At 34.2% G+C, this 27,202-nt stretch overlaps 1 protein-coding gene across 2 annotated transcripts in view; it reads right to left on the bottom strand.

The window, feature by feature from the left end:
• Positions 1 to 27,202, bottom strand: part of LOC145284843 (acid phosphatase type 7-like) — a 212,147-nt gene that overhangs the window by 106,844 nt on the left and 78,101 nt on the right. For both annotated transcript variants that reach the window (XM_080133822.1, XM_080133823.1), the window contains exons 2-4: positions 23,335 to 23,543; positions 11,133 to 11,225; positions 783 to 932 (exon numbers count right to left, since the gene is read on the bottom strand). In XM_080133822.1, coding sequence (XP_079989948.1) covers positions 783 to 932; positions 11,133 to 11,225; positions 23,335 to 23,543 — 452 coding nt within the window. The remainder of the gene's footprint in view (positions 1 to 782; positions 933 to 11,132; positions 11,226 to 23,334; positions 23,544 to 27,202) is intronic.

Here is a 27,202-nt window from a genome sequence, read left to right as displayed (position 1 = left end):
TCATAAGGGGAGAAAAAGTTGTTGCAAGATTGTTTTGTTTGGGAAATCAATTTTATCCATTCTGGCGTGGGTATTCTTATAGTATACCTATATGATTATTAAATAAGGAATTTATTAAATATTTACCAACTCATTCTTAAAAAGATACTAAATTTGATTTAAACATTATTTAAATGTTGTACTTAAAAGTATTTTCAGGTTGAATGGACATTTAATTTGCATAAAATATTTAGGGTTAATTTTCAATACGGAACTGGTTTTTATAACCTACAATATACCTGGTGCCACTTGATCAGGCTGTCTGAAGATACCAGCTTCCTGAGCAAAAATGCACCAAACATTGGTGTTATTGTTTCTTCCTTTTCCTTTACAAAAATCAATCATGTTCTGCAAAGCAAAACAAAATTACTCTATAAAACAACCAAACTAAACACTATGAATAAATATTTGAAGAATTTGAAGTATAAAAACTTTTTCAAAAATGACTGGATTCAGTATTAAATAACCTGAAAAGGGTTGATATGCTATAAAATAAAACAACCAAACCAAACACCGTGAATAAATATTTGAAGATATAAAGAACTTGAAGCATAAAATTTTTTACCAAAATGGCCAGATTTGGCATTAAATAACCTAAAAATGGTTGATATGCCATAAGACCAAACAACCAATCAAACCATTCCCCAAAATTATGTATTAGAATTTAAAATTATAACAAATAAAATCATTTTTTAAAAAAAAGTCTGAGGTAAACATATTCTAAAAAAATAAAAATAACTTACTTTTCCTCCCTGACTTTCTAAATCGTATGCAAAATCTCCAACATGAAACATGGCAGAATATTTTCCATTTCTGATTTCGTCGGCAAGAACTGTATGGATGTGAGACTCGACTCCTAAGTCACCAAATAGGATGAAAGAAGGGGACCAATTCTGAAAAATAAGAACAAATATGTATATGTATATAGTATAAATTTCTAGTTATACAACTATTTCGGGTTACATATGTGCATACATGTTTCAGGGGTAGCTGAAGTTTTTTTTTTCAGGCCAAAATCTTAAAGTGAAACTGTAGAAGAATTGGAAGAGAATCACATTTTTAAGTTAGGTTAGATACATACCCATCAGAAGCCACTTACAGAGTGGAACAATAAAATTGTCATCCTTGAAAAGATGACATGATTCCATTTCCGTTTGATGAAAACCAGTTTTCTTTTCTTTTTTTTTTTTTGTTGCAGATCATCTACTAATTGGCCAGTTTTTTACAAATCCCAAGAGCGATAGGAGCCTTCTATCATGTCTGAAAGTGACACAATGTTCAATGAGCAAGATCGAAGATGCACTGCTGTACAACTCAAACTCTCTACTAATCCAAGTTATGACAACAGGACCATTGCCAGCACCCTCAAAATGCAAAGACGGACGTTACAATGCTTGAGAGCACAGCTCAATGAAGTTTCTGATCACGGTTGTGGTCTTTGGTGTGGTTTCAAGTGAGGGCCACATCATGCCACTTCACATTTTGAAAATCAGCTTGAATATCAAGAAAAAAGTGTACCTGGATGTGACTGGTGCAATTAGGTGGTTGGTGGCAAATTCTGGGTGTGGCAACAAAATGTGCCGCCGGGGCACAAGTTCAAAGAGACCCAGGCTTGGCTTCAGAAGGAGTACTATGACTTTGTACTCTTCTCTTACTGCCCCCCCTCCTCCCTTGACCTGAACCCGCTGGGCTACTTCGTTTGGTCATACATTGAGAACATCACCAACATGACCTCCCACAACAGCAAAGCCAGTCTGATCACTGCCATCTGCCGAGTATTCGCTGACCTCCCTCCGGCGCTTGTGGAAAAGGCATGCTCCCAGTCTTGGACCCATATTGATGCTGGAGGCGGCTACATTGAATAGATGTCAGCTCTACTACATAATCAAGTTACCTGAATTGATTTTTTCAATAAAAGTTTTAAAATAAAGCTGTAGTGTTGTTTTCTTTAGGCCAACAAATTTGTAGAATATTAACCAACGTTGGTGCTATTTTTAATTCAAAAACCTTTAATTCTCTATTTGAGATTCGATCTTTGCATTACTAAAAAGAACAAAAAAGGGGAAATCCCTAATAAACTAGATCACTAATTAAATGCATTCCGTTTAATGGACCTTTATGCCAACAAAATTTTTTAGATCAAGTGAAATACATTTTATATATATATATATATATATATATATAAAATATATATATATTTTATATATATATATATATATATATATATATATATATACTAGCATGGGTGCCCGGCGTTGCCTGGTTTTTTGTAGGTGTATGCTGAGCAAAAAACAAAAAAAACAGTAATTTTTTTTTCTTTGACCCCTATTATGACCCCTTAACATTTATTGTTTGGGGCTCAAATCAAGTTATTAAGTTAGATCAATGCCCAAGGAACCTATATCTAAAATGTCAATTGTTTAGTCACAAAATTGTCAGAGGAGTTTGGTAGAGTTCTCAAATGTCAAATCGTTGCATTTTGACCCCTTAACAGCCAGATTTCTGTCCGAAACCCGATCACATCGATTTTCCCAAATCTCAGTACTTTGTATATCAAACTTTGAGTCTGTAGACTAAAAATTGACGGAGTTATTGCGTAGGGAAATGTACACAGACAGACAGGCAAACAGACAGACACGCAGACACGTCCACGTTTTATATATATATATATATATATATATATATATAAATATATATATATATATATATATATATATATATATATATATATATATTCAAGACATAGAAGAACAGTTGTATTTAATAGCGAGCAAACCTTATGGCTAATGATATAATTCTTATACAAATTCTTATAGCTAAATTATATTTCCATTTCCATATAAACTTCATGATTTGCTGTATAAAATTTGATTATCTCGACTTAACTCTTGATCCTATGCTTTAATTTTCGATTTGGTATCTAATCATTGTGCTGATGAAGAGACTGTATTTCAATAAAAATTTGTACTTTCTCAGAAATGATCGCACACCGATTAGTTGTTGATGTTAAATTCTGGCAGCTTACATAAATGATTACTCCTTAAATTATATATTACCTTCTATCTATCTATCTATCTATCTATATATATATATATATATATATATATATATATATATATATATATATATATATATTACCTTATATATATCTATCTATCTATCTATCTATCTATCATTTAAGCGGGTGATGCAAGTTACTTTCTATTGAACGCTTGGCATAAATAAGATTTATTTCTCATCAGACTGTGTAACGGTTAGAATTGACCTCATTTGTTAGAGCGTCCGGAATTGGAATTAAAAGTGACTTTTGTTCTGGGGTTTGAAATCTACGACCGGTTAAAACAGTTATCTTTACACTGGCGATTTTGTAAGATAGAATGAATATGTATGAATATAATAATTAAATATTTATTACGATATATATACTAGCATGGGTGCCCGGCGTTGCCCAGGAGTTTGGAGGTGTATGCTGAGCAAAAAAAAAATAAAATAAAATAAAAATAAACGGTCAATTTTTTAAAACTTTGATCCCTATTATGACCCCTTAAAATTTATTACTTTGGGCTCAAATCAAGTTATTAAGTTAGATTCATCTCCAAGGAACCTATATCTAAAATGTTTTTTTTTTTTTTTTACACGGTGGTCACCACTTATCAAGGCCCGGAAGCCACTCATGGATTCAAGTATTTAGACCCCAAATTGTCGGAGGAGTTTGGTAGAGGTCTCAAAGGTCAAATCCTTGGATTTTGACCCCTTAACAGCCAGATTTCTGGCCGAAAACCGATCACATAGTACACTGTATATAAAATTTCGAGTATGTAGACTGAAAATTAACAGAGTTATTGCGAAGAAAAATGTACACAGACACATAGACAGACAGACACGTTCACCTTTATAGATATACTAGCATTTCGGCCCAGGCGTTGCCCGGGTGTTTGGAGATGTATGCTGAGCAAAAAAAAAAAAAAAAGAAAAGGTAATTTTTTTTAAACTTTGACCCCTATTATGACCCCTTAACATTGTTTTGGGCTCAAATTAAGTCATTAAGTTAGATCCATGTCCAAGGAACCAATATCTAAAATGTCAAGTGTTTAGACCCAACATTATCGGAGGAGTTTGGTAGAGTTCTCAAAGGACAAATCGTTGAACTTTGACCCCTTAACAGCAAAATTTCTGTCCGAAACCCGCTCACATCGATTTTCCCATATCTCAGTACAGTGTATATCAAATTTCGAGTCTGTAGACTAGAAATTGACAGAGTTATTGCATAAGGAAATGTACACAGACAGACAGACAGACAGACAGACAGACACGTTCATTTTTATAGATATACTAGCACGGGTGCCCGGCGTTGCCCGAGTATTTGGAGGTGTATGTTGAGCAAAAAAAAAAAAAGCGGTCAATTTTTTTAACTTTGACCCCTATTATGACCCCTTAAAATTTATTGTTTTGGGTTCAAATTGAGTTATTAAGTTAGATCCATATCTAAGGAACCTGTATCTAAAATTTCAAGTGTTTAGATTCAAAATTGTCGGAGGAGTTTGGTAGAGTTCTCAAAGGTCAAATCGTTGAACTTTGACCCCTTAACAGCCAAATGTCTGGCCAAAAACCGATCCCATAGATTTTCCCAAATCTCAGTACCCTGTATATCAAATTTCGAGTCTGTAGACTGAAAATTAATAGAGTGATGGCGAAAGAAAATGTACACAGACACACAGACAGACAGACAGACAGACAGACACATTCACTTTTATAGATATATGTATATACAGATATATATATATATATATATATATATATATATATATATATATATATTATACATATATATAATCTCTTTCTCTCTCTCTCTCTCTCTCTCTCTATATATATATATATATATATATATATATATATATATATATATATATATATATATACACACCAACTATATCATCTATTTATATATAAACTATAATTTGCGTGTGTGTATATATATATATATATATATATATATATATATATATATATGCTCACTCTATATCTCTCTATAACTGCGATATTTTTAGAATAAATTTTAACAATTATTTTTGTACCTACAGGCACTTACGCAATAATCAGTGTAAGAAGTGATAATTACTGTTGATCAGGAGATTCGAACCTAGTTACAAAATCACCCTTAACTTCATAGGCTAGCATCTTATTTCAAGGTTATGAGTGATCAACACAAGAATTGAAGGAAATCAAATGCCTATAACTGCCAAATCGGTGGGTATACATAGTAAACAATCAGAAACTATTCGACGATCGGAAATCATATATATACACATGTGTGTGTGTGTGTGTGTGTGTGTGTGTGTGTGTGTGTGTGTGTGTGTGTGTGTGTGTGTGTGTGAACCCTCTAATTGACCAGAAAGATATCGGTATTTATACAGGTAATGGACTTATAGTATTTTAGAGCACATTAAGCTGAACTTTTAGACAAAGGTAATACTTTTTAAAAATCTTCATTTTGCTACACAAAAATCAATTTAAAAAAAGTGAATTTTTATATATGATTTTAAATCTGAATAAAGAAACATATAAGTTTTAGAGGAAACAAACTAATAATATCCCACTGAATTCCAATGACGCCTCCAACAATTTTTCAAACTGATGTCTGATTCACTAAGTTATAAACTACTCACAAACTCCAGCAATATTAATATATTTACTTCAAATAAAGAAGAATATAAAGCAGCCTTGAAACAACAGCATATATAATTATAACTGAATACAATATAACAATAATAAACATTCCGGTGATCATTGCAATTAAACAACATTTTCGAAAACAAAAGAATATATAGATTTATGAAGTATCATTATTTTTTTGTTCATACATAAGTAAGCACAGATGTTTGAAATCATCATTAATTTTCCAATATAGTATAAATGATCTCGGAGGTCCTACATAAAACAAATACTTGAGGATATATATATATATAACAAAAATTATATAAAATAATAATAATAATAATAATGATGATGAAATATTAAGGAGAACCTCTTTAATGCATAGACTAACACACATGAACTACAGGTACACTCTGGACATACAGAAACTGCTACAGATGTAAAATACAAAGGAACATCATGAAAACTGGAGCCACTCCAAATAAGTGAGGAGGGTCGAGGACAGAATGACCGAGGAGAGAAAACACTAGCCCAACCCCCGATGGATGAGTGCAAAGAGGACTGGGATCTTGGGGAGGCCTATTGCCACCCAAATTCCAATGAAGACCAATACTCACTGCCAACAAAAACTCAATGGTAGACATCTGTTGCAATAATACAAATTCATCTGTATTAATCCCGGCTTCAAACCAGGAGCTTCAAAGATCAAGGGTTTTCCTAAGGATGTTGGTGGTACCTATAATTGCAGAGGTTTGAAGGCCGCCTAAAACATTGGGGATTTGTAGTTTTTTCAATTGTCATTCCAGACGACTTAATACTACTCCTAGTGTACCAACTACGACTGGGATTATTTGTGTTTTAACCCCGTGTATACACCTTATCTCCAAGGCCAATGGAGCATAATTGCTCCACTTCTCATTCTCCTTCTCTCTCACATTCCTGTCCCAGGGTACTAAGAAGTCTACAATCTGCCAGTTTTTTGAGACCTTGTCAATGACGACCAACTCCGGACGATTATGTTCCAATTGCTTGATCGTTATGACACTTTTGTCCCACCATACCTCTACCTTGCCATCCTCACTTGTTCTCACTTCATCAGGCACCTCTTCAAATCATTTTCCAGCACACTTCACCCCAACCCTCTTACACACCTCCCAATATATCCGAAGTCTGATGCGATTGTGTCTTTTGCAGTACTCTCTCTGGGCCAGTCCACTACACCCTGCTGCAAGGTGCGCAATTGACTCAGAGGTCTTACCACAAATCCGGCATTCTGCAGCAACTTCCTCTCCTAGAACCACTTTTTTTAACAATCGTGTTCCTAATGCCTACTCTTGTGCTGCACAAACAAAAGCTTCAGTACTCTTAGCCAGATACCCAGCTCTAAGCCATTGCCATGATCTTTCATCAGCCACTTCTGCTATATTCTGGAAGAACCTTCCATGCATTTTCTTCCTAGCCAGTTCCTCTGCCCTTTTTCTATCCATACGTTTCACATAATCAGCCTTGGTCTCACATACCTCCACTTCATTGGCCACAACCTTAAGCATCCACTCCTCACTTCTAATCACATGCTCCTTCATCGACATCTCATCGGTTCTAACACAATCTTTTACACTTTTCAATCCTCTCCCACCATCTTTCCTCTTTTGATACAGCCTTGCTACGCTACTTCGAATGTGAAATATACCAAACATTGCTAAAACTTTTCTTGTTTTGATATCCATGGCATGCAACTCCTTGTCAGACCATTCTAAAATTCTTGCACTGTATCTCAAAACACTGACTGCCCATGCATTTACTGCTTTCATTAAATTTCCTCCATACAGTTTCGACTTTGCAATTAGTTTCACTCTTCTAAGATACTCCTTCCTGACTTTTCCCTTCATTTCTCTGTTCATGATGCCTACACCTTCCAGCACTCCCAAAGTCTTATATCCTGTATCTTCTATTTCTTTCATGATTTCTCCATTTGGCAGCACTATTCCATTCGAATGAACCTTTACTCCTCTTTTCATCACCAGCACCGCACATTTACTAATCCCAAACTCCATCCCAATATCTTCTGAGTATGTCCCCACAAGTTCTACCAGTCTCTCCATTTCCTTTTCATTTCTACCGAATATTTTGAAATCATCCATAAACAGTAGATGGTTGATGCGTCTGTCACCAGATCCAAAGTTATACCCCAGTTTTTCTCTCTTCAAGAGGATGCTCAGTGGCATCATTATCATTATAAAAAGAAGTGGCGATAACGAATCTCCTTGAAATATCCCACGTTTCTATAGAAGTCAAAGTTCGAACTTCATCACCACTTCTCCATACATCTGCTCTTTTCACTAGCTCCATTGTCTCAGAGTAAATGATCTCATCTGCCTTAGATCCTTCAAACTCTTTCTCATTACTTCCCCTAACCATAGGATTCCATACCTCCTCAGTTGTCTGCCTCCCATCATCGCTTACATTTCCCTTCTGCACTTCCACTCTCTCAGTTCTTTCATCAGAGCTAGTTTCATCTTTACTTTCGTTATTTCATTCCTAACCATCCATTCAATCTCTTCTCTTGCAATCACTGAAAGTAGGTTGTTATTTTTAATTTGTTTTAACTGAGATACCAAACTTGCGACATTTCTAGTTCGTCCTCCTCTCGATTCCCATTCTTCCTTCACTTTTCGGATATATCCACCAGATTTGGTACTTCCACTTCTTACAAAGCATTCCCACAGTACTCTTCTTTCCTCATCCGTCCACGTTTTTTTTAGATTTCCTGTTCCAACTCCCTTCGTGTTTTGGGACCCTCTCTGGCAATTCTCATTCTCACTCCCCTTATATCTAGCCACATCCTCAGAATTTCGAACAGTTGTATGATGACGGCAGGACCCACCCTGTTGACCAATGGGACACCTACCTGATGTGAGACCATCACAAGATGTTCCAGCCTCATTCACGTCGTTATTTTCAATATTTTGATTTAACATTCTCTATAAATGGGGTTAGTGAATTTAAGGTTACACCACCACCGATAGTTTTATTGAGACATTATCTCTAGAAGGGTTCCCCACCAAGGTTAAAGATCCCCTCCCGACCTTTTTCCTCCATCACCACCACTATTCCCATTACCACCACCAACAACAATAGAAATAAAATCTACAATGATAATTGCTAATATCGGTAGCAATAATATTAACAGCAAAAACAACAATAGCAATGACAGCAAAAAAAAAACAACACCTACCATTACAGCTACAGTAACAATAAAAACATACCACCACCACCACTAGTACTACTAGTAATAATATTAGTGATAATAGTAAAAACCAATAAAGTAAATTTTTTTTTTTTTTAAATAATAATAATAATAATGATAATAATAATAATAATGATAATAATGATAATAATAATGATAATGATAATAATAATAATAATAATAATAATAAGTAGAAGAAGAACAATGACAATAATAATAATAATAATAATAATAATAATAATAATAATTTCAATTAGAAAAGCTTACTTTGTTCCTTTTTTTTGTTATTTTTTAAACTCCTCTGCCGATGTTGCTTTTGGCCAGAAAAATGTACACAAAAACAGAAACATAAACCATCTAAACATGTGAAAGACAATTCCTCGTTTAACCGTGAATTCAAGATTTAAATTCTAATTTCAGTTAGAAACGCTTTTTTTTTTCCTCCTCTGCTATTTTTTAAAACTTCGTCGCTGATGTTGCTTTTGGCCAAAAAAAATGTACACAAAGACAGAAACATAAAACATCCGAACATGTGTTAGACAATTCCTTGTTTAACCATGAATTTCAAGTTCAAATTAAAATTTCGGTTAGAAACGCTTTTTTTTTCATTTTATTATTATCATTATTATTATTATTATTATTATTATTATTATTATTATTAAATAATAATAATAATAATAATAATAATAATAATAATAATAATAATAATAATAATAATAGAGGTGACGGTGGCAAATGGTTAATGACACGGACTGACAACCTGGTTGTGCCAAGTTCAAATCCAGTTTGTGCCACAGAAATACTTTCATTTCACGTGGTTCCTCTTGTAAACATCCAAATGAATTCCAAACTAATTTAGCTTTGATCAGGTCTTTATTCATCCCAATTTTTTTTCAAATATATTCTCATAACTTTCCTCGCATGTTTTCTTTGACCAAATGACCCTGCTACCTCAACTTTCAACATCTTATACATTCTTTTGATGTGTCTAACCAACAAAGTCTCACCTGTTATGCACACATCTCTCTATACTATTCAGGTTTAATTTTCTTCCGAGTCCATCAAATATAAGCTCTTCTTTAAAACTTATTACACATATATCGTATCATTCTCATATAATTTCTCTTCATGCATATTTTATATATATCAGTTATTAAAAAAAATGGTTAAAAATTAAGCCCTCAAGCTAAAAATGTACATGTATGCACGCTCAGAAGATAATTGATTTCCTTCTGCCAAGATAAACTCATTTCAAAAGAAAATTAAATCTAGATATATGTTGTATTTCTATTGTATTTAAAAGAATGACGTCACACTGATATATGAAAATCTAACAATATATCTTTATTGTTGGTAATGGATGGTTGGTTGTTAGAAGGGAGATGCATCTACAAGAATTGGGAGGAGTTGATTCTTTTCGGGAGGAGGGGGGAGCAACTTGTAAACCAACAATGATGTCTTTTTCGATTGTTATTATATAATCATTTGTAACCGGCTGAAACATCCTCTTGGAACAGGATTGTCGCTGTAGTCACACCCCAAGGATGTTTTATTCATCCATTGTCGTTTCACTGAATTGATCTGACTTTGATTCAATTTGATTACACCTGTTACCTTTTGGCAAAAATAACCTTTCAAATATCATACACTTAATTTTATCTTCTTTTTAACAATTGATCAAGTTTGTTGTTTCTACTATGCAGGTGTGCCTGGTATCAGGTTCATAATTTTTATTCAAATTACCTTTTGATACATTTGATAATTATTTTATGTTGTTTCTTGTATTTGTCGCCAGTTATATGCTTTTGTCAAAACGATTTCTTAGTACACACAGATGATAGTTCTTGGGTCAGTCGATGTGTATAGATAGTTAAGATAACAGGTTCAGTTCATCGTGAAAGGCCAAGAAAAAGATGGAAGTTATAAAAATAGATTTGACAGAAAGAAGGATAAATAAAAACCTGACCACAAATATGTTAGTTTGGAAGTCAATTTCTTAAACCATATAACACATATCAACATGTGAAAGGGCTTTAGACTACTGATGATGATGATGATGATGATGATGATGATGATGATGATGATGATGATGATGATCTCTCCTTCTCTCTCTCTCTCTCTCTCTCTCTCTCTCTCTCTCTCTCAAACTGTAATTTCACTACAGTTGTAACAAAATAGCTGACCAACTTACCGTTCCATTTGGAGGAATATTGAAGTAACGAGTCAAGCCAAAATGAAATTTGTTGAAGATGTAGTAATAATAAAGGGTGTCAGGTGACAAATTCTGAAATAGAAAAAAAAAAAAAGAAATTTTGTTTTTTCAAAAATGTAATGTCACTAAGGTTATATAATGACGAGTTTAGCCGTTTTAAAATGGATATTTCCAAGATCAAATTATGTTGTCACGTTGACCAAAACAGTTCAATTTTAAATAAATACATTCCGAACAGTGACATTCGTTTTATTGAATTGAAGAATATTTAGAAGACAATTATTTTCACGGTAAGACGACAGAGAATACGTATTGTTTTGAAAAGAATTAAATTGACACAATTTTAAATAAATCAATAAATACGAGACATATTATTTATTTAAAGATTATTTAGTTGACAATGTGACATATAAGTAGCTATATATATATATATATATATATATATATATATATATATATATATATATATATATATATATATATACACGCACACACACTAGCAAATCGATTTATTGTCTGCTCTACTTAGGGGCACCACCCCTGCGGTATACTAGAAGGAAGCTTTACATGCCTTCCTGCAGTGATTTAGTGCACAACACATTTTAGTCTACATTGCACTGTAGAGAATTTATTGTTGATTTTATAAAATTTTCTGTAAATAATGGCTTCACTTGAAGTTTAAAATGCAAAAATCAAGTATCATGGTTCAATTGTTGAACTCGAGAATGTTTCTGTCAAACTCGAGAATTTGGGCAGAATTTCGGATGGAACCCTCTATTTCCTTCACGGGAGTAGTATGCTCTCGTCCCGTCAGCTATGACTCGTGACGCAGTGGTTAAAGTACTTGGAAACATCAACTATAACAATGATATTCTCCTGAAAGTTGAAGGTTCAATTCTCAGATTGGGCGACTGAAAAATACAATTGCAAATTATTTAAGACCTCTATCCAGTTGTGGTTGATGGGACAAGAGCATGCCACCTCCTATGAATTAAATGAAGGGTTCTATTCAAAATTCCATTCAAATTCACAAGTTCAACAGAAACATTCCCAAATTCGACAAGATACACTTGAAGAAGGTCGCAGGTTACATCGACCAAAACGTTATGAACCTGACACTCAAGAAGTCTGAAGAATCCAAATAATACGAGATACATATTTTCCACTATCCAACGAAACACGTATAATATACACTATAATGAAAATTTATGCTACTACCTAAATTTAAAAAAAAAAAAAAAAGAGAGCAAATTTTAAAAGAATTATGACTTAATTGATTCCATTTTTTTGGTAGTTGTAGTAAAAACTTATGCTATAAATGTTCGCATGAATTGACATAAATAGTTTATTTCTCTTCCTGTCACATAATGGTTGAAATTTGCCTCAACAATTAGAGTGGATTCGAGTTAAATGTAACTTGCGTTTTCGGATTTTGATTGTGCGACAGGTTTAAACAGTTATGTCCACACTGAAGATTCTGTTAGGATGAAAAATGAACAAGTTAACCATTTCTCATCTAACAATTTCTCTCATCCTCTCAGGGTGCTGATTCAACCACTTTCTAATTGTATTTTTTTTTCTGTGAGCATTTAAAGAATTAGTGACGCTCTCGTTTCAACTAATTTACATAGTTATGTTTGTAAAAGGTATGTAAATTAAATAGAAAATTGATAGGAACCTTTACTTCTACATTATCCATAAAAAGACATTTTTAGTTATGCAAGAAAAATTTCTTAACAGATATATCACAGTTTTTTTTAAATTTTTTAATGAAATCAAAGTGGAACAAGTAATAATAATAGTTGTGACCCAACTGGTCACGGATAATTGAGTAATAATAATTACTATATAATAATCAATATATACGGCATAATCACGTTGGCACACTGGTTTTTGTTAGATCACTGAAGTAAAGCAACGTTGACCCTGGTCAGTACCAGATAAGTGACAATTTGAGAATACCAGGTGTTGTGTGTAGGAGGACGTCGACATCTCCCTGCAGGAATTGCAAAAACCTTATGTCGTCATCTCCCCTGACCAGGATATACATTTTTTTTTTTTTTTTACACAGTGATCACCACTTATCAAGGCCCGGAAGCCACTCAGGGATAAGGGTTATTGCAAGTACATTACGTTAGTGTGGAGATTTGATGAAGTGTTTAATTAAGGGGGCGGTTAATTAGGAATTTGTTAACATTGGACTTGAAGACATCCAAGTTGTAGTCCGGAGGGAAGCAGGCAGACGGAACAGAGTTCCACAGGCGTGCAACTGGAGACCGTTTGTGAATTCAATATTCCCACGACACTTCCTTTTTTGGTGGAAGTCAATTCGACCCACCTGCTGGCATGGCATGCTGAACAGTATAGATGATACTGAACAGTAACAGTAAATAGTATTAGACCAATAATCTAAATGAATATAATTAGATCAAAATTATTATCAACTTGAACTTTCTCTGACCTTTGTCACTTTGTGAATTTTTTTCATATTTTTATGTAAGCATCATTTATTTTCAAAGTTCTTGTAAAAAGAAATAATCGAAAACAAAATCAAGAGTTTGTCACAATTGCTTTTATCATTATTATTATTATTATTATTATTATTATTATTATTATTATTATTATTGTTGAACTTTGTGACTAATCTTGTTTATTGACCCACAACAACGAATGACGATTTTATTTATCAACTAGTGGCGGGGGGAGGGGCGGGTTGTAAAATACGCTTAAATTAATTTTGATTCATGCAGATTTCATATTCATTATTACAGAGGTTCTCTATTGAACTGAATGAAACTGCAGCACTAATCCTAAAGTGGATTTAATCATCTTCCTCCGAAGGAGAAAGTTTCATGGGAGTATAAAATTTACAAGCGGTCCCCAGTTGCATGTATATCCCCGTTAGGGGAGATGACGATGTTAGGTTTTTGCAACTCCTGCAGGGAAGTGTCGGCGTTCCCCTACATACAGCACTTAGTATTCCCAAATTCGTCACTCATCTGGTACTGACCAGGCTCAACATTGCTTAACTTTGGTGTCAATGTGATTATGTCATATTCTCTATTGAATATTATATTATACCTAATATATAGCACTGATTTCAAGAGTTAAAAACATTTGCATGGGTGATGTCAGCTAGAACCGAAGCTGAAACATTTATGCTTCAGCCGTGTTCCCTACTGATGTAGATATCGAAGGATTTAAAATTAAACAAAACGAATTGAATTTGGGCATGTGCAGAACGAAATAGAAATGTTGACAAGTTGAAATGAACATTTTTCATTTCAACTTGGCAACATATTTTTTAAGCGTTATTCATCCATCAAAACAAAGATTTTACTCATTATAAACCATCCTTGGTGTATGATTATTATTTTTTGTTAATTTCGGTGTTATGTGACCAATGGTTTAAGAATTTATCAGTTAAATATATATATATATATATATATATATATATATATATATATATATATATATTATATATATATATATATATATATATATATATATATATATATATATATAGACAGACAGACAGACAGACACACATACACACATCTATATATAAATATATATTTTATTTATATTTTAGACCTCCCCCTCCTTGAGTAGAGCACTGTCGTAAATGTATCTCTCCTGCTGCTTAATTGGCATTAATGCAAGGCTCATTGTTGGTTTGTTTGTAAATAAACAAGCAGTTTGAACATTACAAAAGCGACTATCAACTCGATGGTTGCAGGTTCAATCCCTGGCTAGGGAAAGGTGTTGGTCTAGCCGTATGACGAGATCCCTGACGACACCAGATGATCTTGCTTTTCAAATAGAGGAAGAGAAGATGGGAGAGGATGAGGTATGGTTATGTGGCCATGCTGACACTTGGTCAAGGAAAAACAGATGTTATATATCTGTTAACAACGAAAAGGTTGTTTTTAAAATCTCTGTTGAGTGATATGAAAGCCAGCTTGGGGTGAGGGGTCGCCGCCAGGCATTGTTCGACCTGGGGTGACTAATAACTCCTAATTACATGATAAGTTAACACCTCAGTGCAATGAGGGTTAAAAATGGGTATAGATAAAGCCGAGAGGAGGAATAGAAAAGGGGAAACAGAGAGAGGGAAGAAATTCAAAAGAAGAAAAAGGGAGTACAAATTAATAGGATAAAAGAAGAGAGGGAGAGGAAGGGAAGAAAAAGAAAGAATAACTCCAGAAAGGTGAAAGGGGAATTTCTGATTTGATAAAAGCGATTGGCTTTTTAGAGTTAGGGTCCTTTTTACTGACTGGCATCAAGGCGTCCACATCACTCTCACCCCGCCTGGGGGGGGGACGAAACCCTCATAAGAGCTAAGTTGAAAAGCTCTTGTTCTTAGCTGGGAAATAAATTAGAGGAACTTAAGTTATACAACCTGCATCATGAAGCTTGGATCAAAGAACTCGACTATAAACAAGTGTAAAACGATTTATGAATAATTATTTTGTTTCGTTATATAAAAATGTCCCAGAGTTTTTCCTTGTTTCTCGATTGCCGGCCTGAATGAAGATGCAATTTATTTCAGGTATGCCCTGACGCCAGATGATGAAAGAGATAGACTGGATCCAGCACAAAGCCAGAGTAACGACCGAAATCGACAATGTTGCCACACGGACTTAGGGTCATGCACATTTTGCGTGTCCTGAGCAGCAGAGAGATATTTTCCAGTGACCAGTGAGAGTCTGGTCACCCTTGAGGGGTCCACCACTAGATAAGTAAGAATGTAGCCCTGCTGGGTTGCATCTATGGTCCTGTGAGCTGGGAGCGATGAACACAACCAGAAGTACATCACAAGTATGCTCCCATGAACCAGGATAGCGACGGATGTGGCCCGGCCCTCGGACAAGAGAGGGTGTTAGGGTTATAGCCGCACTAAATGAGCTGTGATACAGAGAAACAGTACTGCATGTGGATGACTATATATTTTATTCATATAGAAGAACATGTGAATATTATCTACACGAAATTTGTAATGTCTTTTTTGTTTTTGTATTCCCTTAGTTGATGAGACTTCAAGCAGGAAAAACGTATTCGGGGTTCTGTCCCCAATGGATGTGGGGGGAGGCGTGCATAATGTAACTAGCTATAGCAGAACAAGCTCTCTGTCCGTCTGTTTGTTTTTGTCTGTCTGTCTCCACATGTCCGAAAGTTACCTGTATCTTTGATGTTTTGTGTGATGGCTTTTTGCTTTGTATAAACATTTATTAAAGAAATAATATGTAGATATTATTGTCTATATGAAGTTTTAAACATGTCTTATTTTTTTTGTAAAGGGCGGAGGGAGGTAGTGATGAAATGAATACAATCAGATCCTATTGTAATCCAAGTATCAGGGGTAAAACACGTATTCAGATAGAACAGGATTCGTTTAACACAATACAGGTCTTAATACCAATCTTGGTCTCCTAAACCCATATAAATATTTTCATAACCGTGAAATGTATATATTAAATAAAATGATATTATACTCTCATAACTATAAACTACCTACACCTATATAGTCCCACAAATAATTAATATAATATTATAGCATACTTAATTAAAACACTGTATATATGTATATATTTATCATAACTTGATATTTTTACATATATTCAATTTTGGGAACCTCAGTTCTTTTTATATCTATTTATTCATTCATCTATCCATTTATTTATTTATTTATCCATTCATATGTCTCTCTATCTATTCTTATTATATTATTTCATCTCCTATATAATAAAGTAAACTCGATTTTTCCTCTGATACTTTAGTCATAATAAAAAAATAATCGAATATTCCCTATACAAATTTTTTTCAACTCACTATCTACAATACTTCCAAAACATGTCTAAATACTAATGATACTCTATCTGAAAGCCATTTGTTCAAACTTCTCGACTTAACGTTCACAGGGAACATGAATTAGAACAAATATTTCGAGGGTATTACCAAGAGTGCTGTGAAAAAGAAGGGCTCCCTCTCTACCGTGCTAGAAAATTACTTATGCCTGAGAGTACCCTGTACCTCTACAAGGCCACCATTCACCCATGCATGGAGTATTGTTGTCACATTTGGGCTGGTGCATCTGCTATTAGTCTTTCACTCCTAGGCAAGGTTCAAAAAAGAATCGCTAACCTGATAGGTCCCGCACTGTCAACCAAACTCCAACCTCTGTCCCATCAATGAAATGTTGCATCTCTGTGCTTATTTTACAAGTATTTTAATGCAAGTTGCTCCAATGAACTCCAAGCCCTTGTACCTCCTCAACGTAAATACTCTCGACTAACTCAACAAGCATCAAAATCCCATCCCTTCACTGTAGAGATCCCTAGATACTGGAAAACCTACTCAAATAGTTTCTTCTCTTGAACTGCTAGATTTTGGAATTCCTTCCCACGTCCCTACTTCCCTGACTGTACTGACATGCAGAAGTTCAAGTGTAATATGAACAGATATTTTACTGCTTAACTTCCTGCATAGTATCCCTAAGAATTTTCTCCCAAATAATAGCTCCTTACAGCCAAGTGGCACTGTGCCTTGTTTGGGGTGAAAAAGCAATAATAAAAAAAATGAACTTGAATCCATATAAATATTTCCACAACATCAATAATATATATATGCTAAATAAGATTATAACTATAAACTACCTACATCTATACGGTCTCATAAATCATCAATATCATATTATAGCATACTTAATTAAAACACTGTTTTTATATTTATCATAACTTGCTATTTTTACATATAATCAATTTTGGGAACCTCAGTTTTTTTTTTTTTATCTATCTATTTATTTATCCATTCACTTATCCATTTACTTATTCATATATCTCTTTATCTATTATTATACGATTTCATCTCCTATATAATAAAGTAAACTCGATTTTTCCTGTGACACTTTAATCATAAGAAAATAACCGAAAATTGCTTACCATCTACAACACTTTCTAAAGCATGTTTCACAAAAATAGTCTGACATTTTTTATACTTACAAAACTTATTACATTAATTCCAAGACATTTGCTTCTCCCAAATAAATCTTCCAAAAAGAGGGTAGCAGCCATATTCCCTCCATATTCATTTTTTACTTAAACATTACTCTTCTACACTGTATTCTTTCTTTATAGAAACAATATTCTGATACTGTACCAATAAAATTCAGATTCAGTAATTCTGGGGGCTTAAAACTTATGTTTTGTGTAATCAAATCCCCTTTAAACAAACACATCAATGCTGACCATGTTTCAACAGGCAAGTACACGTTTGACGTTTATTCTTTCCATTGATATTTTTTTATTACATATTTTTGTTATGTTATGAAGCGTATGGTGACAAGCAAAAAGAATAGACAACACAGGATTAAGATTTGAACGAACTCAACAATTTATTTTCTAATAAATAACACAGAATAATAACGAGCTGTCCTTGGGGTGAAGATGGCAGATTGTTGTTAGTTGTTGTTATTGTGGTTATAAGGCACGACGAAACCTTCGTTTGTAATAGTAGTAGCAGCAGTGCTGGTCTGGTTATAATCGTGTGTCAATAGCGATAGTTGTTGTTGTTAGAAGGCGCGACGAAGCCTTCGTTGGTAATGGTAGTAGCAGCAGTGCTGGTTATAATCGTGTGTCAATAGCGATAGTTGTTGTTGTTAGAAGGCGCGACGAAGCCTTCGTTGGTAATGGTAGTAGCAGCAGTGCTGGTTATAATCGTGTGTCAATAGCGATAGTTGTTGTTGTTAGAAGGCGCGACGTAGCCTTCGTTGGTAATGGTAGTAGCAGCAGTGCTGGTTATAATCGTGTGTCAATAGCGATAGTTGTTGTTGTTAGAAGGCGCGACGAAGCCTTCGTTGGTAATGGTAGTAGCAGCAGTGCTGGTTATAATCGTGTGTCAATAGCGATAGTTGTTGTTGTTAGAAGGCGCGCCGAAGCCTTCGTTGTAGTAGTAGTAGCATTGGTCGCGACAGCCGTAGCGTTGTGGTGATGGCGAGGCTGGTGGTCCTTCTGCTGTCTTTTCCTTGGCTTCGCTAAATATAGCAAGCACGCGGACGTAGTTGTAGACAAACGGTTAGTGATGAAGAAATTGCCTCCATGTCGAGAAAACTGTGTTTCTTTTGGGTTGTTGTTTTCGCTACGGTGTGTAAGGCATCTAAGCGTTTTGCCCGTAATTTTGTGGAGGTAACCATGATCATGTGCCTCGACTTTGGTGCCATGGTAGCGATCGTAGCGTGAATCCCTACGTAGTCAGTTTCTCCCCAAAGCGGTCAGGAATCATGAAACTTGAGTGGTGGTCGTCACGGTGACACGTGGCAGACAGTATGACGGCGTCCCCAAGTCAAAACGAGATCTAAATCATAACATCATAACATTTTTGACAATATATTTTCGTATGTACTTTTTAAGATAAGACAAACAATTCAAAATTCACACCCTCACAACAAAATAAACCGTAGGATTTCTTCATAGAATGAATAAAATTACAAGTCCAAAAGTATTCCATCTGAATGAATCAGAGGGGACTGCAAATTGCAAATTGCATAGTTCAGATGACTAAACTTATGTATTCATAACCTGGAAGTTCAATCTTTCTGTTACAAATATTGACAATGCGAGAATAAGAAAACAGCCCCTGTCATGGATGTGCATTAGAAGCAGAGATGCGTCATTGAATTCTTCCATGCAGGAAAAATTGACTGGATTAATATTCACCAGCTTCTGTTGAGCATTTACAAAACTGATAGAGTTAATATCAGTAAAGGGCATGGGTTCGTTGATTTCAGAGTGACGACAGAGGTGTGAGTAACAAAGCGCACTCCAGACACCTATGCACAGCCACTATCCCGTCGCCAGCAACAGTGCGTTGAGAATGTTGGTGACTATGTAGAAAAATAAATTCTGGAGCATAAAAGGTCGCTCGTTTTAATGACACCACTCCCGTCTTTGTGGAGCCTATATCATTACAAAACAATCATTCTAATAAATAAATAAATAAAAATAATTATTATGACTAGGGCTATGACAACAGCATACTCTTGAGTATATATCCGACACAGTTAGACACAATTAATCAACCGAGGATCACATCACTCTATATAAAAACATAAAATATCAATGGATATATAGCTGAGAATCAAAACAAGGAAAAGAATATGCTGTTGTCATAGCCCTAATTATGACTAAACATCAACTTTTGTTTGCATTCTTTGTAAGAGAATAAAATACCTTTCTGAATATAAATAGTCATTTGTTTTTCCTTTATTTACTATATTGCTTGTGAAAAATACCTTGGTCTTATGCAAATAAATATAAAATATTTTCAGGATTATTTAAATCTATATTGTTGGTTTCCACAATTTCTTTTATATATACTTTTTATATATATATATAAAAAAAAAGGTTGGTTGAAACATATGTTTAGGCTTATTAGATTACGTTTTAATGAACACTGATCACATGTAAGTAAATGTCTATGCATAAATACTAACTAAGCGATTATAAATACGATTATAAAACTACTAGCTGTATATACCCGGCGTTGGCAGGTTGAAACATTGGCATGCGGAGGGTTTTTTTTAGGAAAGGTAATGGTTTTATCTTCCTAATAAAATATATTTAAAGAACACAGTACAAAAGAACAACAAACTTCTTTTTAACAATAACAATTTGAAATATTTATTGGTAGCAGGAACTGGCAGGTCGGATTGCAAAAAAGGAAGAAGGAACAGAAAGTTCTTTTTGAAGTGGTCGTCGGTCAGTCAGTACTGTGTCGTCCCAGCTAATAGCAGTTATCTCCAGTGGAGGCCGTCAATGTTACAGCAGGATGTCCAGTGGACAGGGGAGGAGAGAGGAGGTGTTGCTTGATTGAAGATCCTGTCTTGACAGACTGACGTTCCCTTTAAGGAGCAGATGAATCAATGCACCCTGTTAGCTGATAGGTCAGCCTATGGCCAAAGAACTCAGAGGGGAGAAGCATTGATTCACCACAGAAAATAGTTCTCTGTAACTGCTCAATTTAGTCACATTCTATTTAAGTTAAATCGAATATATGCGAGTTTATTATAATAGATTCTTGCATTTTTTGATTTGTCTGAAAGTGGGCCGCATGTTAAATCTATGGAAGCATAAAACACTTCCATTTTCATCTAAGAAAATTAAACGAGAAATATCTCTCGTAGCTAAAAGGGAAATTACTCTCACAGTTTAAATGAATAAACTTACTTCCGTTTTGAAAGGCAGCTGGTATCGGTAATAATAATTGAAAATAGATTAAGTATAAATTAAATTAAAAATAAAATAAGTAAATCAAATGAAGATAATATTTCTAAAGAGAATAATTAAAACAATTCTATTACAACAAACGATTATCACACGGAGATAATTATTAAAATGAATTTTCTTTAATGTAATATGCAAATGAGGTAACTTCTTGAACGTAGATTTCCTTTGAATAAATAGCATGTATAGAAATCATTTTGGTATGAAATTGTGTAAACGTCTGTTTTCAGTATGGAAATTTACTTGTAAAACAATGTTCCTTTTGTACATCCACTTTTGTATTTTTTTCTTCCCCCACCCTCGACGCAAATGAATTATTGTATCATCATTATTGTTATCTTTTTTGTTTTTACACATAAATAAAAAATGTTTTGAACAATTGGGTTCTAAGTAGAACGTCCCCCAGAACGAAAGGGTGAATGCGGTATTACGGTGAAAGAAGATACTAGCTAAGAGGAACTTTTTGTTTAGTTCTAGAGTGATAAGGATAACCAACGATCCCCATTTTCCCCCCATTTTGAGTTGGCCTTGTGCCTAAGTTTTTTGTTCAGTTGAAACTGACATTGTAATTTTAGCTTGAATAAAGAATTTAATAACTCAAATTGTAAACAAACAGAAATACGATTTTATTATAATAGATTCTAGCATTTTTCAAGAGATATCAACAAAATTATAAAATTTAGCAATTAATTTTCTTACTGTTATTGATAATTTCAATATTTTTACTGTGAAAAAGCTCTCACTTCCCCACAGAGGAGAGGCTATTTGATTGGAACAAAAATTAAAATTGCCTTAGTTTAGAAAGATTTCTCCTTCACGGACCGGAGACAGAAAAGATGGGGGAAAAAAAAACACAAGCAAATACAACAACAAAAGGCCGAATGGTTGTAGTATTTCCGTTTTTTGCTACTGCCTTTTGAGTTTCATTGGGCATTTGTCTTTTTAGGTTCAATTACAAAACCAAAACAGTAGACAGCTAACTCCCTCGATTTTAGTAGAAAATGACGACCTGCTTCTAATGAGTGACACAATTGAAATTGCAACAGACAGTAGTTAGAAGTTATTTACAAAATGTTTAACTCAGCACAGAAAAAAAAAAAAAAATTAAAAAAAAAACCTAATAATAAATTTAAAAAAATAATTTATATTATATTATTCTTAGCCCGTCTGTCCGTTCTGCTTTTTCTTGAAAACTACTGAGCCGATCTGACTGAAATCTTGTATGAACCTCTGTTATGATAGAGTGCAGCGAACTAAGTATTATGGCATCAGTTTAATGCGCAGTTATGGATTAATAAGGATTAGTCACCACAATACCACATTTACTCTAGAAATTTTCTCAGAAACTACTGAGCAAACTAAGTATTATGATAATTGTTCGATGCACAATCATAGATTAATAAGGATTAATAGAAGTTAGTATTTAATGCAAAAATGAGCACAAGTTTAACCATACTCAATCATCAATTTGGTATAAACCACTCGTTCTAAATTAACATGATATAACTTTTGCCTGGTTTCAACAGGCTGAGAAGTCCCTATTTACAATGCCTCCCCACGGGACAGAGTTAGACACCAGGGTCGTTTTTTAATGTGGGGAAAAGGGACAAAAATAAAAATTATCTCAGTCGTGAAGGATTTCTCCTCCACTGACAGAGAACAAGAAATTGAAGCACAGCATCTGAAGAACAGATACTACACTTTGATCTTGTCCCGGATTGCCGAGGGAGAATATTGTCAAAGTTTATACTGACAATTTTTATGCATATTTTTCCCCCCAATTTCAAGAATATAATATCAAAGTAGATAGCAATGAACGAATATTAAAAATAATATAAAAAAAATATCAAACAGTTTTTAAAATGGCAGATAAAAAAGGGAGAATAAATCAAAATACTCACACAAAGTTCTGCTCTAAACAAATAATGTCTGCCAAGAGGATTACTTTCATTGAAGAACGCCATCCTACCGGGAGCAGTATTATTTAAAATTTTTGGATGCTTCCCAAATCTGACTTGACCAGTACAATTGGCCACCGTCGACCACACAACCACAATGTCACGGATAGTGTTCCCATAAGACAAGTGGATTCCATGAGGTCGGCAATTTTCTGGAAAAAAAAAAAAAAAAAAAGAAATAAAAACAAATTTTAAAAAATGCTGAGCTGTTACATGGTGATTGGATATCTTCTGAATAAGTAGTAAACAATGCTGTCTTGAACCTAAAATTGTAAATTCTTCTTGACCATGAAAACAAAAATTACACTTGCAATTCTGAAGTTTTTAGATGAGATGTGAATGCTTGTGTTATGTTGAGTAATCAGACTATTATTCTCATTTTGGGTGTTATTAGCACAACGTTTCGGTCGCTGCAACCTGCGACCTTCTTTAGTTGTTGAAAACATGCTTCTTTTTTTCTTCTAAGGAAAAGAGAGTTGGCTCTGCATTTCAAGAATTCGAACCGTGGATTTGATAGATCATAAAGGAGGTTTACTAAAAATATTTTTGAAAGGCTTCCCTATGACTCAATTTTTTGGGATATCTATACTAATTGTTAATATGAGTGAAAAAAAAAATGTTTTACGAAACAGAGGATCGATACCCATGCATATTTTTGTTTTTTAAAGAAACACAATGCAGTGGTGGGGGTAACTCCAAGGAAAAAAAAGAGTTGTTGTTTTTTGGGGGGGGGGTATTTTTTTCTGAAGTTACCTCCCTTGCGCTGGCCCCTAATCACAAAATCACTCAAAAAGAAAACATGACATATGCCCAGCCAAAGGGAGGTAACTAATAATAGTCCGATTAATCAACTTAACACAAGCAAAGATTGATTATTATTTTATAATTTGTATCATTTGGATTATTAAGACTTCTGTTCTCATCGTAAGTGTTATTTGCACAACAGGAGTGGAATATTAAGTGAAGATTTTGAATGTACATAGTTTTTTGCCATTGCAAATGATACTACAAACGATTTATTTTTACTAGCCGATAGAAAGTGGTTATTTGAATTGATTTGCATATAAACGTTTCTTATACGTCTTTAATATTGTGGGTTGTGTTTGGATTTTATTTGTATTAAACCCACTAAAAGTGCTGAGACAAATCAACTGAAGTCTTGCAACCTCAGGCTACATGTATTAGTGGGTCTCAAAGCAAGCAATGTGAAACTATGACTCATCAACATGTGGAAGTGCACTGATTCCCTATCAACTTCTGTGTCACTATCTTGTTGGTGCTCTTGTTTGAGTCTAGGTTTCAAAGAATGTGCCAAAGCTAAAACTCATTTATTTTTATTAGCCAATAGAAACTGCTGATCTGCATGATCTGTTTGTTATATTATTTTAATATTGGAAATTTATTTCTGACATTAAAACAGTATAATTCTGAACTTTTTAGATGAGGATTGATAATTTGGATAATTTGGATTATTTGGACTACTGTTCTCATCTTGAGTGTTATTTGCACAATGTTTCAGTCGATGTAGCCTCTAACCTTTTTTTTTTCAGGTATATCTTATTGAATTTGGAAATCTTTCTATCAAAGTCATTAATCTGCACAGAATTTCGAATGAAGTCCATTATTTTATACATGAGGGTAGCATGCTCTCGTTCTCTCAGCCATGAGTGAGTCTTAATTCATAATTGTATTGTTTATACAGAACGGATTGAATAAAGAGTCCTGTTCCAAATTCTGTGCACATTCCAAAATTTTACAAGATACACCAAAAGAAGGTAGGTTACATCAGACGAAATGTTGTGTGAATAACACTCACGATGAGAATAGTCTAAATAATCTAATATAAAATATGTTATATATATTTTTTGTTGTTGATGCTAGTGTGGAAATTATTATCAAACAAGCAAATATTTAGTCCGTGGGGCTGGATATAGAATACCATACATAGCATAGAATACCATACAGTGTACGAGTCTCATTTTTTCCCCCTTGTTTCTACCTTTGCGGACTAAATATTCATTTGTTTAGTAATATTTTCCATGCAAACAATAATATCAACAAAAAAATCAGGTTAATACACACACACACACACACAGCATAATCATGTTGACACACTAGATCTCGTCAGATCATAGAAGTTAAGCAACGTTGAGCCTCGTCAGTACTTGATGGGAGATCATTTGGGAATACCAGGTGCTGTATGTAAGAGGATTTCAACACCTCCCTGCAAAAACTGCAAAAGCCTAACGTCGTCATCCCCCCTTAACTAGGATATACATGCGACAGGGAACTGTTTGTGAACTTGATATTCCCATGAAATTTCCTCCTATGGGGAAAGTTGGCTCAACCTATTCATGGTGAATGTTGCTATCTGGCATAGTGTATTTAAATATTCGAGTAGGCGAATTAGCCAATATATTTCTGTTAATATGTATTACTGGTTAGGTTATGTGACAGGAAATGTTTTAAATAGAGTTAAATCTAGTATTGTGAGTCTAGAAGTGTAAGCCATGTTTAGTTTCATAACAGTTTCCGATGGTTCGTTGTTCTACATAAGTCCTGAGGTGACTGGTTTGCAGTAGACAGAACAATTTCTGATGGTTCGTTGTTCTACACAAGTCCTGAGAGGTGACTGGTTTGCAGTAGACAGAACAGTTTCCGATGGTTCGTTGTTCTATACAAGTCCTAGGAGGTGACTGGTTTGCAGTAGACAGTTCTCGAGTTGGAATCCACAGAGCAAAAGATTCTTCGCGTGTTGACATGGAAAAAAACATATGCGAAATTGCTACAAAAAGGGTTAATGTTTATGAAACAATTCTGGTTTCTGATTGGTTGGTAGCAGGATGTGAATTAATTCGATTCGTCAGTTCCTAGCAGCATCGTTTATAAATAGAATCTCTCAACTGTGCGAGATCATACCCCATTATAGTAATAGAAAGATATTGTAACAGTGAGAATGGAAATTAGAATATAAAAGAATAAGTGGCATCATCTATATATGAAGGCAAGATAATATAGGGATTTGGAGAGAAGAATATTGCTTAATCTTGATAGAAGTGATCAGGAGACAAGCTATGTAAATATGAGTTAACAAACATGTAATCCAAAAATCTTTAAACTTAACAGTATATCTCCCCTGTCTCTCTCTCTCTATCTCTGATATGATCATCAATAAGACAAAGCTTTATGTAATCAACCAACTATGGTGTCAATAATTATTTGATCAATAGCATGCGACTCAATAAACCTATCGTTTACTTGGCCTGATGTTTGTCAAATTATTAATTTTCTGCATTTATAGATGAGCTTGAGAACGAAATAAAGTGTTGCTGATGAGGAAGACGGGGAAATATGAAAATCATGCAATCTAATACTGTACAAATTGCCATTGATATTTGCTGTTGTTATTCATTAATAACTCATTATTTGGAAAATCAATTGTAAAAGTGATATTCTCCTGAAGGTTGAAGGCTCAATTCTCAGTATGTGTGATTGAAAAATACATTTGCAAATTACTTAGGACCTCTATTCAGTCCTGGCTGACGGAACGAAAGCCTGCTACTCAGATTTCTAAATTTAGAACACGGATACACTTTCAAGTTCATCAACCAAGCAAGATGGCGGAAGATAATTTTCTTGATTTGTATTTCAATAATTCTGATCCCATTGGCAATTTTCAAAACAGTTGAGGATTTCAGTTTCAGCTAATTTCTACCAATTATTTAAGTATTATGTTAATGTGCACAAATTTAATGAGCATAGTGAGGATTAACCTAGTCTAGCAGATTATCATTATAGCGATATTGATCCT

This window comes from Euprymna scolopes, chromosome 9 (assembly GCF_053919585.1).
Source record: "Euprymna scolopes isolate OS-2025 chromosome 9, ASM5391958v1, whole genome shotgun sequence".
Lineage (NCBI taxonomy): Eukaryota > Metazoa > Mollusca > Cephalopoda > Sepiida > Sepiolidae > Euprymna > Euprymna scolopes.
This window is presented reverse-complemented; position numbering and strand designations above follow the sequence as displayed.